Source organism: Thermomyces lanuginosus (assembly GCF_041956635.1).
Source record: "Thermomyces lanuginosus strain ATCC 200065 unplaced genomic scaffold VTN49scaffold_24, whole genome shotgun sequence".
Taxonomy (NCBI): domain Eukaryota; kingdom Fungi; phylum Ascomycota; class Eurotiomycetes; order Eurotiales; family Trichocomaceae; genus Thermomyces; species Thermomyces lanuginosus.
Window position 1 is genome coordinate 116,514 of NW_027192358.1, and position 12,447 is coordinate 128,960.

The 12,447-nt window shown below is 56.2% G+C and overlaps 6 protein-coding genes across 6 annotated transcripts; 4 read left to right on the forward strand and 2 right to left on the reverse strand.

Annotated features, from left to right (window-relative positions):
- Nucleotides 1–810: 810 nt before the first annotated feature.
- VTN49DRAFT_1960 (uncharacterized protein) lies at nt 811–3,834 on the forward strand (the record flags this gene model as incomplete). Its single annotated transcript, XM_069409632.1, has 1 exon — nt 811–3,834. The coding sequence occupies one exon, from the start codon at nt 811–813 to the stop codon at nt 3,832–3,834; it is 3,024 nt and encodes a 1,007-aa protein (XP_069269717.1).
- A 304-nt stretch (nt 3,835–4,138) lies between these two features.
- Nucleotides 4,139–5,916, reverse strand: VTN49DRAFT_1961 (uncharacterized protein; the record flags this gene model as incomplete). Its single annotated transcript, XM_069409633.1, has 4 exons — nt 4,139–4,876; nt 4,926–5,089; nt 5,201–5,761; nt 5,826–5,916. 4 exons carry the CDS (start codon nt 5,914–5,916, stop codon nt 4,139–4,141), a joined length of 1,554 nt encoding a protein of 517 aa, XP_069269718.1.
- Nucleotides 5,917–6,279: 363 nt separating this feature from the next.
- Nucleotides 6,280–8,313, forward strand: VTN49DRAFT_1962 (uncharacterized protein; the record flags this gene model as incomplete). Its single annotated transcript, XM_069409634.1, has 3 exons — nt 6,280–7,865; nt 7,916–8,039; nt 8,095–8,313. The coding sequence occupies 3 exons, from the start codon at nt 6,280–6,282 to the stop codon at nt 8,311–8,313; spliced, it is 1,929 nt and encodes a 642-aa protein (XP_069269719.1).
- Nucleotides 8,314–8,586: 273 nt separating this feature from the next.
- On the forward strand, nt 8,587–9,116 carry VTN49DRAFT_1963 (uncharacterized protein; the record flags this gene model as incomplete). The annotated part of the gene is made up of 2 exons (XM_069409635.1): nt 8,587–8,829; nt 8,898–9,116. The coding sequence occupies 2 exons, from the start codon at nt 8,587–8,589 to the stop codon at nt 9,114–9,116; spliced, it is 462 nt and encodes a 153-aa protein (XP_069269720.1).
- Nucleotides 9,117–9,846: 730 nt separating this feature from the next.
- On the forward strand, nt 9,847–11,556 carry VTN49DRAFT_1964 (uncharacterized protein; the record flags this gene model as incomplete). The annotated part of the gene is made up of 1 exon (XM_069409636.1): nt 9,847–11,556. One exon carries the CDS (start codon nt 9,847–9,849, stop codon nt 11,554–11,556), a length of 1,710 nt encoding a protein of 569 aa, XP_069269721.1.
- A 235-nt stretch (nt 11,557–11,791) lies between these two features.
- VTN49DRAFT_1965 (uncharacterized protein) lies at nt 11,792–12,220 on the reverse strand (the record flags this gene model as incomplete). Its single annotated transcript, XM_069409637.1, has 3 exons — nt 11,792–11,831; nt 11,895–11,960; nt 12,024–12,220. 3 exons carry the CDS (start codon nt 12,218–12,220, stop codon nt 11,792–11,794), a joined length of 303 nt encoding a protein of 100 aa, XP_069269722.1.
- Nucleotides 12,221–12,447: the final 227 nt, after the last annotated feature.

The following is a 12,447-nucleotide window of genomic DNA, read 5'->3' on the forward strand; positions in this document are numbered from 1 at the left end:
AGTTTTTCACATTTGGCCGTTGGTCTAGCCGCCGAGTTGTTGGCCAGATGTCCCGATGGGGACCGGAACCGTTGGACGGCCCGCAAACCAATCAGCGCGCCAGATCAACTCCTTGAATTCTTGGCCAATTGCAGCATTGCATTAGTGGTGCCTGATTCATCAGGCGTCCACGAGGCATCAGGGCGTCCCATCAGCTTCATCATTTCAAGTGTGACTTGTCTCTCTTTGGACCCGCGAGTTGGACCCTTTCGGGCTCGTTGAAGAATCGGGACGATCAAGCCACGATGTATCAGCATTGAACGAGCCGACAGTGTCACTATGTGTGTTGGTCTGGCGCAAATCTTCACATGATGAGCATGGATGGCTTAGTGACTTCACATGTGCCTATCTATATGACGATCATTTTAGTGATCGAACGAGGCCCTGAACCATTGTCAAACCAGTCTGTAACGGGACGAAGTCAATTCAGTGAAGCCAAGGGTTCATAGCATGATCTGGACCTGACAAAGGGACTCCGTATTTGACTACAGCTTTGAATCACTTTTACTGGTAACTCTCGCCTGAAATGAGCTCGTAGACTTGCATCGCTACAGAGTCCTGCGTAGAGAATTATTTAGTAGAGTTCACCGCCTTCATTTTCGTTCTATATCTTACTCATTTCTCCTCTGCAATCGGCCGCGCGTTTTCTCATCTGGAGCGCCTCTAGGTAGGGCCACGGCCCTGACATCGCGAAAATAACTTTCCGTTTGACACGCAGAGCTCGTCGTAGAGTTCACCAGCCCGCGCTCTCGACCATGCCCTGTCTGCATCATGTCATCACAACCCCCTATCCACCCGCCGCCCGCCGCCGTGCGCGACGTGGAGAACTCCAACCTCACCGCGACCCGGTTCCTGGGCGGCTCCGTGCGCAAGCCGTGGATGACTACCGATCCGTCCGCCGCCTTGCCCGCAAAGCCTGCTGCACCGGCCACGCGCTTTAGACAACAGCGACGGAGCACTACGAAAGCTGCCAGTACTGATTCTCCATCGCAACCACCGCCCCCGAAGCCGGCTGGTTCCGCCGCACGGACCCCGACGACTGCCTCGGAGCCTTTCCCGTCGTCCCCGTTGCCAGCGACAACGACACAGGAGCAAGCGCGCGATGCCAGTACCACGGCCGCAGCCGACAGCGGCACACCCAGCGCAACCCCAGCCGGACCGCCGCCACCAGATCCATGCCCGTCGCCGTTCGATACATCTCCACAGGCATCATTCTGGCAGAGGGCAAAAGAGCAGTTAGACCAGCTGCGGGCTCAATTGCCACTCGCAGAGTTGATTGAGCGCCCGCGCGTGTTGATTTTGCAGGAAGCCTGTGAGAATCGGGATTTGGATTTCCTGGCGTTGCACCAGATCTATTGCCTGGACTCGTGGGCGCCAGAGGATGTGCGACAGTTGATGGAGTCCAACTCCCGGCGCGCCGGACTGGCCGTCATAGTTCAGCTGCTCGTGGATAATCATCGCATGTCCAACCAGGTGCTAGAGCGGCTTGCAGCTTTTCCGGAGCCCTGGGGTACGTTGTCCAACCGCAGCCCCTATAAAGAGTCGGTCGCGCGCGTCTGCAATATGCTGGACAGGCTGTCCTACGCATGGAGTCAGTTCGAGCAGGAATTCGTGGCTCGCGGTTACCCGCCCCTGGTGGACGACTTGGTGGCGAAGCTTCACGTCTCGTCGCCGGTGCTACAGTCCACTATCTTCACTGCGTCCGTCCGCCGGCTCTACGGCTCGCATCGAGATGTGTTGATCAGGGCCTGCGCCAACTTGTTTCTGGAGGACCAGAACAAAATGCGGACTCGCTGGGGCAGCGGTGCGTCGGTCCCCGAACTCGCCAGGAAAGCCGAACGGGATGCCTTGATTACCCGCTTTCGGGAGTTGGCTCAGAAGCATACCGAACCCGCTCAGGGGCAAAATCCCTGGTTCGTTCGACCACCGGGGACATCGTCCGGAACGGCCACCATCTCCCCTCAAGCGGCAATGGCAACCCCGGCTCAATTGCGTCCGCCGACGATGGGCGCGATGCCGGTCTCCGCTCGGCCATACCATACTAGTGTGCCGTCGCCGACATTTCCGCAACAACAACAAATTCATATGGCCCGTAACCAGGCTCAACAGCAGCAATGGGCTGCAGGTGCTAATTTGGGAGCAAATAGACCGGGCGTGCAGCAGACTTCTCAGCCTACTGGTCACACTGCCCAGGCTGCCACCGCGGTTACTCTAGCAAACGGTGCACGCTCACCCGTGAGCATGGCTGTTTCCCAATCTCTTGCATACACGACAGTCTCGCCGTCAGGGGCCATGTACATGCCCGCGGGCCTGCAGCTGAATGGACATCAGTCTCCGGCAGTCATGCTGCCGAATGGGCCACAACCGACGCAGGCAAATCAGAGCCAGCATAGTCTCCCTCCCAGACCGCAGTCTCTGCAAACCAGCAGATCGCATCCTCTTCCCCCCAGACCGCGGCCCTTGCAAAATCCCGGACCCCAAACTCTCTCACCGGGGCCACTGCCTTCCCCTATGGCCAGGCCACAGCCGTCTCCAACCTCCGGTCCGCTACCATCCCCGACCGTCAGACCACAGGCAGCAGCGTCCCAGTTAACCAGCCTCCTCCCGCCGATCGGGCAAGGTGTACAAGCACGACCCAAGAACCCGGCCTGGGCTACGCTACACTTGGACGAGCGGCATCGGCCAGTTTTTAGTGAGCCAGCCAAGCCGGACGGTCCTTCTCTGATCAAATACGTGCGCACCTTTGCTCTGCCGCCGGTTGCTCTTCCCCTCGGTGAGTCGGCCTTTAAATGGCGTCTGCAGATCTCTGCCGACTTTGTGCAGCACCGGCCTCGCGTTGAGCGAGATGCGAACGGCCGCCTGGTTCAGCGGCTGGTGCCCGGCGTAGTGTCGCTTCGTCTCCGCTGCGTCCCTTGCAAGGAGGGCGCCGACTTGAGCGACATGTCCGCGTGGTCCAATTCGGAGCACAAATGGCCCAGCGTGATCTACGTCCATCTCAACAACCGCGAATTACACGTCTGTCGGGCATTCCACTACGGCAAGGATGCTCCTCTGGACATTACAGAGCATCTCCAGGAGGGCAGCAACATCCTCTCCTTACATATCCTCCGCAGTCAAGAAGAGCGACAGCGCAGCCAAACCTGGGCTATCGGCGTCGAAGTCATGACCGTGGTTACCGTAGCGGATGCCAAGCAGATGACCAAACGATTACCTGACAGCACCACCCGTTCTTTGATCTGCAGCCGCCTGTCCACACCACCGCGACCACAAAACGGCAACAACAATGATGATGACGATGATGTCGTCGTCGTCGGCGACGACATGCGCATCGACATGCAAGACCCTTTCAGCCGTCAACCAATCAACATCCCCGCGCGCGGCGCCTCATGCAAGCATTTTGAGTGCTTCGACCTCAATACCTTCCTGGAAACCGTCTCCCTGGGGCCCGGTCTTGTCAGGCGCCCGCCGTACCAGCGATGCCCCATCTGCCGTGCCGACGCTCGCCCAACTAACCTCCTCATCGACGAATTCTTCGTTGGGGTCATCAACGAGCTGCGCACGAGGCAGGTGCTGCATAAGACGGCCGCGATTCGCGTCAAGGCAGATGCATCATGGGAGCCAGAATTTCGGGATGACGACTCTGGCCCGAACCCCGGATCGCGCACCAGGCCCGGCTCCATCGATCCTGGTACAAATCGCAAGAGGACCAGGGCGGAGTTTGAGGCGGATGGAGATGGCGAACAGGAGACTAAGCGGTCTCCTCCTAAGCAGGTCGAAGTCATTGAACTCGACTAGAAACTTCTCTATCCAGCAACTGTACTTGTTTTCTTTTCTTCCTCCTTTTTTGGAGGGGCATATGCTTGGCGTTGATGTTTGTTTTCGAGGGATTCTGTGTGATATGATACCCGGTTTCTTCAGGCGTTGGAAGGAAACAGGACTTGGTCGGCGTCGAGTGAAGATTAAAAAGAGAGGAATAGGGTACAGGGAGCCGGCGAGTTTTTGTGTGCGTACTCAGGCTTCATTTCTAATAGATAGATATTCTGACATTTGGGTGACTATTATTATGCATTGTACAATGCTCCTAGCAGTAAGGGAAACCTTATCTTCTCACTCTCCGTGCATGATTCACTAGGTTCTCAATCACCCCCTCAAACGCTTCCTTCTCGCTCTGCAACGCATCACGCCGCTGTTGCCAGTACTCCCTTGCCTCTGTGGCCTTTGCCAGCCCATCGTACAGCGCGCGGACATGCGCGCGCAGCTCATCATCCGTCATCCCGTCCAGAGCGGCTTGCGTCGTGGCGCAGAGACGGCGCAGCGCCGAGAGATCCAGCTCCGGCGGGGGCGGTGGGCCACGACGACGTGATGAAGACGTGGACGTGGAGGATTTTCCTTGTGCAGCGGCGTCCGTGGAGGACGGCTGTTGTTGAGTTCCAGCTGCGTCTCCTGTTGTTGGTTGCCGGTGGGGGCTGCGTGATGGGCTACGCCCGCTGCTGCTGTCTCTTCGGTGAGAGTCGATTGATGGTAGGACGAGTTTCTTCTGCTTGGAGGCAGGGAGGATCTCATCGAGATCGACGGGGACACCTAGCGAGACGAGGAAGAGGCGCCGGATACGTGACTTGACCCAGTTCGGGGGTTGAAGTGGAGGGGGTGCCACGAGTTGGGTCCACAGAGAGTAGGATCGCTCACTATTGAAAATGGCGGAGGAGTCGGGAATGGGTTCCACTGGTGGGAGGGTAGAGAGAGTCGCTGTCTCGGGAAAGAGGCTGTCAAGGGTATCGTTCGTGGCGGACATAAGATCGGATAGAGAGGACATGTTTGAGAAATCCAACAAAGGGGCCTGACAACAGTCAATTCGACGTTCGTTTTCTTTCTGGCAAGCCACATACAGCAGGAGTAGTAGGAATAGCGGGTTGCTCCGGAGCAATCTGGGTCGTTTCCTCTCCAGGTGCTTGAAACCCCTCGTCGAACTCCCCAAAATCGTCATCATCAGGGCCGGCGGGAGCGGCACCCTCCTCAAACTCGTCAAAATCGTCTCCAAAATCATCATCGCCTTCATGTGCCATTCGGTTAGCGCGGCTGTTCAACATCTTTGACTCCATCGTTCGCACCATGTACGCCCAAATTATGGCGCGAGATTTGATCTAGATAGTTTCAGTCTTACCAATCGTGTCTTGAACCGTCTCCGTAGCGTCGGGTGCAGCGTCTGGACCCTGACTGTATGAACGTAGTCGAGGCGACTCAGGCTCGTGGGGAGGAGTATCGACCCGCGTCAGCAGTGTCTCCGGCACATTCTGCTGGTCGGCGTGACCTTGAATTGCCGGCTCCCGGCCATCATCGGATGCTGCCACAACCGCATCGGGCACTGCGTCCGCGCACCGCGCTTCGTACGCTTCTGTGCCCGGCACCTCGCCGTAGCTAGGTTCGTTCGGGTCGACCTTGACGACCACAGTTCTTGGAATCGGCGTGCCGCCTGGTGTCACCGCGCCTGTCGACGACCCCCGCCGGCTATGCGACCCTTCCGGAACAATCTCTACCTCGTCTGGAACAGCATCTTGCACGCGGGCATTGTATGCGTCTGTTCCGGGGACCTCCCCGTATCGAGGCTCATCGTCGACCTTTTCTACACGGGTTCGCGGCACTGGCGATGGCAATGCGGAGGAATGCTGTGACCGCGCACCGGACCGACCTTCGCTGGCATCCGAGAAGTGCTCATCTTCACTACCTAGACTCGGTTAACTGTACGCCCGCATTATGGAGGCAATGTAGATAGAGGCGGAGCTTCGTACCGGACTCGTGCGCTCCAGGGTCTTCCAGCTCTACAGTTTTTGGAGGAGGCTCCAGATGGGCGCTGGAAGGACGAGACGGGCTAGCCGACATTAGGATTGAGCCCTGGTATCACATGCATTCATTGGAATTGAATTGTCTATCTGGCGAGTGGTTGATAGAGCTGCGATGCTCTGTCATGGAGGCATGCCAAGGCTGGATGCCTTTGATGCCTTGTATTTCAGGCACTATCGGCCTATCGGCCAAACTCACCGCGTCGTGGACAAAAGTTGCGCATAAACACATCACGATCTTCACCTCCAGCTCTTTGAGGTGAACCTTTTCCCATTGCGTCGCCTGGTTCGAAGGCGATAACACAGAGTCTTTAGTGATGTAAGCTCAGGGCGCCGTCACGACATTCATGGGGTAAACAGCTGACCTGTTTCTTTATTCCGCAGTGTTTGAGCCGACTTTACCATGTCGAACAACAGCGGCGGCTTCAAGTTCGGCACGCCCGCTTCTTCGGGCGCGTCGTCGGGAAGTCTCTTTGGCTCAACGACGCCGTTTGGCTCCAATACGGGATCAAAGCCAGGCGGCCTGTTTGGCAACATCGGCACATCATCCAGCGGCACCTCTACCCCGTCGCTCTTTGGCACGGCCAATTCGAGCAATGCCAGCTCCGGTCAGCAGACGTCATCCATCTTCGGTTCTGCAACCACATCCGGAGCGGTGAGCTCAAGTACACCCACATTCAGCTTCGACAGCCAGAACCAAAACCAAAACCAGACCAGCTCGGCGACGCAGTCAAAACCTCTGTTCGGCGCCACGACAAGCTCGGATTCTCAGGGGCAGACCAAGACGACGGGCTTGTTTGGCAACACGGAATCGAAACCCGGCGGCTTGTTCGGCAACACGACCTCTACCCCCACGCAGTCTAAGCCTAATCTTTTCAGTACGACACCAGCTAACCCACCTCCTACTGGCCAAACGCCGTCCATTTTCGGAGTTGGAAACACCCAAACCTCTGCGTCGTCGACAACTCCTGCTACAACTACGTCGCAGCCTCAATCGGGAGGCTTGTTCGGGAGTACTGGCTCGAATCTCTTTGGAAAAATGGCTACTACAACGAGCGCGGATCAAAAAGCGGCCACAACCACTACGGATAGTGGATCGAAACCACTATTCTCCTTTGGGACAACAACTTCGTCTTCAGGGGGCACTGCTGCTACTACGACTGCTAAATCTCCCTTTTCGTTCCCTTCGGCGAGTGGAGACTCCAAGCCATCAACCGACGCTGCATCTACGTCGACTCCGCAAAAGCCCTTGTTCCCAAGCCTAGGCGGAACGACTTCATCTACCACCCCTGCCGCCACTCCGGCGACTGGTTCATCACTCTTCAGGTCCGTGGCCACCACTACCGCTGGCACAACTCCCAGTACAACGCAGACTACAACGGGGACATCAGCCCCTGGGCAGACGGCTGGTACTTCAACCCCGCTGTTTTCCCTGGGCAAGCCTGCAGAGTCCAAGCCCGCCGAGACCCCATCAACCACTACTACTGCGCCCGCGCAGGGCACGACTGGTGCAACCACTGCAGCAACCACAGCAGCTGCCACAACGACGGCGCCCTCTACAACCACCACCGGTACAACTGCCTCGCAGACAACTGGTGCTCCTGCACCTAGCCTGAGTGCGTCCGTGGCCGGACCGCCTCCGCCTGCTCAGTCGCGTCTAAAGAACAAGACTATGGATGAAATCATCACACGCTGGGCGACGGATTTGACCAAGTATCAGAAGGAATTCCGCGAGCAGGCGGAGAAAGTGGCCGAATGGGATCGCATGCTGGTGGAAAATGGCACCAAGGTGCAGAAGCTCTACGGCAACACGGTCGATGCGGAGCGCGCCACTCAGGAGGTCGAGCGGCAGCTCGCATCGGTCGAAGGTCAGCAGGAAGAACTGGCGTCGTGGCTGGATCGATATGAGCGGGAGGTTGATGAAATGTTGTCGAAACAAGTCGGACCGGGCGAGACGCTTCAAGGACCCGATCAGGAGCGTGAGCGGACGTGAGTATCTCTACGCCTCTTTCGAAGGTGTGTAAGCTGACATCGTGCAGGTACAAGCTCGCTGAGAAGCTCTCGGAGCGCCTCGACGAGATGGGTAAGGACCTGAGCAGCATGATTGAAGAAGTCAACAATGCGTCGGCGACGTTGAGCAAGACCAACAAGGCCGACGAGCCGGTATGTATCCTTTTTCGAGAACGAGGACTGTTGTTTCTCGCTAACACTTGAATAGATTTCTCAAATCGTCCGTATCCTCAACTCGCATCTCGCGCAGCTGCAGATGATCGACCAGGGAACGACGGAACTCCAGCAGAAGATCACCGCAGCACAGAAAGCCGGGCAGGGTCTAGGATCGAGATTGGGCTATGCTAATGGTGCGGGTAATGGGAGCCCGGGCTTGGGTGGGAGCGCAGTGGATGATTTCTATCGGTCTTACATGGGTCGTCGATAGATCTTTTCTACGACGGAGTTCTGTTGTATCAATAGTTTGGACTATGGAATGGTTAACGGATAGGCAAGCTGTCTTGTAGGGTTTAATGCAACTGTCAACTGTCCTAAGACCATTCGATTACATAATCGAATAACAATGTCCCTCCACCATGATCCCGCGTCCAGCACATTTGACACCGCTTCGATCGTGGTGGCACTGCTAAGTTCGACAAATCCTCATTGCAAGACATAAATCGCCGCCCTTTCCGGCAGGTCTGACACACCCCAGCCCACAATGTCAAACGAAATGGACATCGACTCCCCCACGCGGGAGCGCCCACCATCGTCGTCAGCAGCATCCGCGGAGGCGCAAACACGCGAAGGCGCCGTCGCTGTCCGCAGTATTGAAGGGTGGATCGTCATCGCAACCAACATTCATGAGGAGGCGTCGGAGGAGGATGTCACGGATTTGTTTGCTGAGTATGGAGACATTAAAAACTTCAACTTGAACCTGGATCGGCGGACGGGTTATGTCAAGGTACGTTTCTACGCCTATATGTACAGAATGATGGGTTGCCATGCTAACGAGGTTTGAAAATGCTGTAGGGATATGCATTGATCGAATATTCTACTCTCCCCGAAGCCCGTGCAGCGATCAAGGCACTCGATGGCGCAAAGCTGCTTGATCAGACGATCCACGTTGATTTCGCATTTGTGCGGCCACCGACGAATAACAAGACCCGTGGTGGTGACAGGCCGAGAGGTGGGAGAGCGCGGAGCAGAAGTCGAGATCGCAGTCGAAGCCCTGGCATGGATCGTGATTGACCATGACTTGATCGCGTGCTGTGTGGCTCTTTCGCTCAGTCTCTTCCTTCCAGGGCATTCGTTCTTGATGCCTCAGCGATATGGAGAGATTACCGCTCTGGTCCCGTTTCCAGGGCATGTCAGTCCGGCAGCGCAGAAAATCCACTTTGCTCCCCCGGCCGGGAGACACTGTCGGCGCCTGTGACGGTCTGTCTCTCTGATCTTGCAACAAATCTAGATCCAACCGGGTGGTCAGTTGTCATGATTGATCGTGCTACCTTTCAACGAGAGCAGGAATGGTCTATGCCAGGGTTACAGTTTATGAGTATTATACCTAATGTTTATGTACGCGGCATCAGGTCATTCAACGTGCATTTGTAAGGATAGAAAGAGTTGTGATCTCCTCCATGTAACCTCATATTGAGTTCGTGACCAGCCTTTCAGGTGTTGAGGGCTCCATAGTTCAGCGCGAAGTACAGAGCTTGGCTTCCCTCTCTTCCCCGCATGATCAATCTTATCCTCATCCCATGACCCATTCCCACTTCAATCGTTAGCAAGGGACTTGCTATGCCACTCCTTCAGTTTTATATGGACTTTGTCTATGGATTGGATATATTATTCAGTCTTAAAATAATGGGTCTCTGACCACGGCACGCCGAGTCTCGAGCTGGATCTTGGTAGAATCGTCCTTTGTTTACTCTCATCCGAACGTACATCAGGAACCCTGTTTCGACCGCAGTTGGATACAATAATGTTGCACCTGGTGTACGGGCTCGCCTTGCTCTTGCTTCGGGTCGCAGCCTTGCCAGCGGGACAGACCGTTTTGGCCCCAGCGCCAGACAATGAGCCAAGACCAGCCGTGGACTCGCCGCAACAAACGTTACAAGACCTCATCTATGCGCTCGATGTCCTACAGGACGCATACTTTGCGCCATGGCTAGGTACCTGGCCGACGGCGATCGACTGGACCGCCGCGGTGATCGGCACGCAGGTTTCCGCGGCGCTCTCCACTTTGTCCTCCAACGCACCGCCGGCGTCGTTGCAGAACGAGACTGAGCAGCTCCACCATGCGCTGGTGGCAGAGAACCTGATCAATAAATTCTTTGACCAGACGTATGCGTTTTACTACGGCGAGGATGCCTTTAGCCTTCGGATGCAGGCGTTTGATGACATGCTGTGGGTGGTCCTGGGGTGGTTGGAGAGCATCAAGTTTCAGGATCTGCATTCCGAGCGGCATTACCAGTATGTAGGTGATAATACTTCGACCCAGGCGCGTCCCTGGCATGGGACACTACTCCGCGTTCCTGCGGCGCATCGCTCGCGCGTCTTCTATGAGCTGGCATCTGCCGGCTGGGACGAACAACTGTGCGACGGGGGCATGATCTGGAGTCCATATTTGCTGCCGTACAAGAATGCTATCACGAATGAGTTGTTCATCTCGGGCAGTATCAGCATGTATATTTTTTTCCCCGGGGACCCGATCGAGTCGCCGTACCTGGATGGTTTGCTGAAGAAGAGCCGCACGAAGCCGAGGGATCCGGTCCACCTCGCCAACGCCATCAAGGCCTACAACTGGCTAAAGAACTCGAATATGACGGGAATTCACGGCCTCTATGCTGACGGATTCCATATCCACGGGTACGAGAACATCACGCACCCGGGCACGGGCAAATGCGACGAGCTCAACACCATGGTCTACACCTACAACCAAGGGGTCATCCTCAGCGGGCTGAGGGGCCTCTGGATGGCCACCCGGGACCGGTACTACCTGCAGGACGGGCATGACCTGGTTGAACGGGTGCTGCTTGCCACGGGCTGGCCGCACACGACGAACACCACCTGGGCTGGTCTGGGTCGCGGTGGCGTGCTCGAGGAGGTTTGCGACGTCAATGGCGACTGCACCCAGAACGGGCACACGTTCAAGAGCATCTTCTTCCACCATTTTGCCGAATTTTGCCGGCCGCTGCGGGAAGACGAGGTCCGATTCCTACGGGAGACGGAATCCTCGAAGGAATCTGCGGCGGAAAGCATCCGGTTCTTTGAAACCTGGCATATGCGCCGCTGCGCGCGGTACAAATCTTGGGTCGCGCACAACGCCAAAGCTGCTCTGGTGACACGCAACCCAGAAGGTAAATTCGGCATGTGGTGGGGGCGGCCGTACCCGACTCCGGATCCGGGGAACCTGACGGCGGAGGTGCCAGCGGGTGCCATTGACTATCTCAACCACTGGGGTTTCAAAGGAGAGGATAAGCCAACCTCGGGGCCACTGCGAGACTGGCTGCACGAGGGCGGCGATTCCTCCCCTCTGAAGCTGGGCAAGTATCGGCCGAACGAGGAGGTCCCTCAGGACGTCAATGACCGTGGGCGAGGGCGGACTGTCGAGACGCAGGTCGGCGGTATCGCGGTACTGCGGGCGTGGCTTCAGTGGCAGGTCACCCCCTTCGCTTCGATGACCGATTAGACCGATTAGACTTTATTCCTGTACCTAGATATGACTAGATGAACATTCATACGACGTTACGATTTACGATGAAGGATCTCCATGATAGCACACAGAGTAGCTAACCTTACACATGCATTGTCGCTGATACATATATGACACGAATAAGAGCAGAGAGGATACGTTTCTCAGCTCAGCCCAACTCAACTTAGAGATAGATCTTAAACAAAAACACGCCTGGTTAAAAGACGAGAACTTAGTTCTGCTCGCCGCCCTGCTCGCGGGTGAGTTGATCACTAGCAACCAAGTCAGCACCAATTCAAAGCACGCCGTATCCACAGACAGGAAAAAAAACATACATATGCTTATCCAGCTCATCCAGATGCTTCCGCTGCTCCTTGAGCTTCTCCTTCAACGCGCGGAGCCTTGTTTACCACAAGCATCAGCACCTCATTGAGCAACCAGCTATCACGAAGGAAGGGGCTTACTTCTCCAACTCCTTCTCCCGCACGTAGAGATTCTCCTGCGCGGCCTCCCGACGGGTGAACTGATCGGGGTGGAGGCGCGGCGCACCCGTATCGCCCTCGCCCATTCTGATCGCAGCCACGGAGAAGGGCCGTTTGGCGGCGAAGAGAGCCTGGTTAGTAGTACCGCGAAGAGAGCGGACGATGGATTGACGCAACATGGTGTGTTGAATGTAAGAAGGGGTTTCGGCAACAGTGACTGAAATAGTGCTGAAACTGCTGACTTGTAGTGGGATTGGACGGTACCTTGCCAGCTAGTATTAGCTGCCTAGGACCTGTCAGATGATGTGGATGACGTTAGCGGAGGCTTGGTGAATCATGTGACCTGTGGCTGTGTTTGCATTGTTTGGATCGATTCAGCAGTTACCAACTACAGTATAGGATGGAT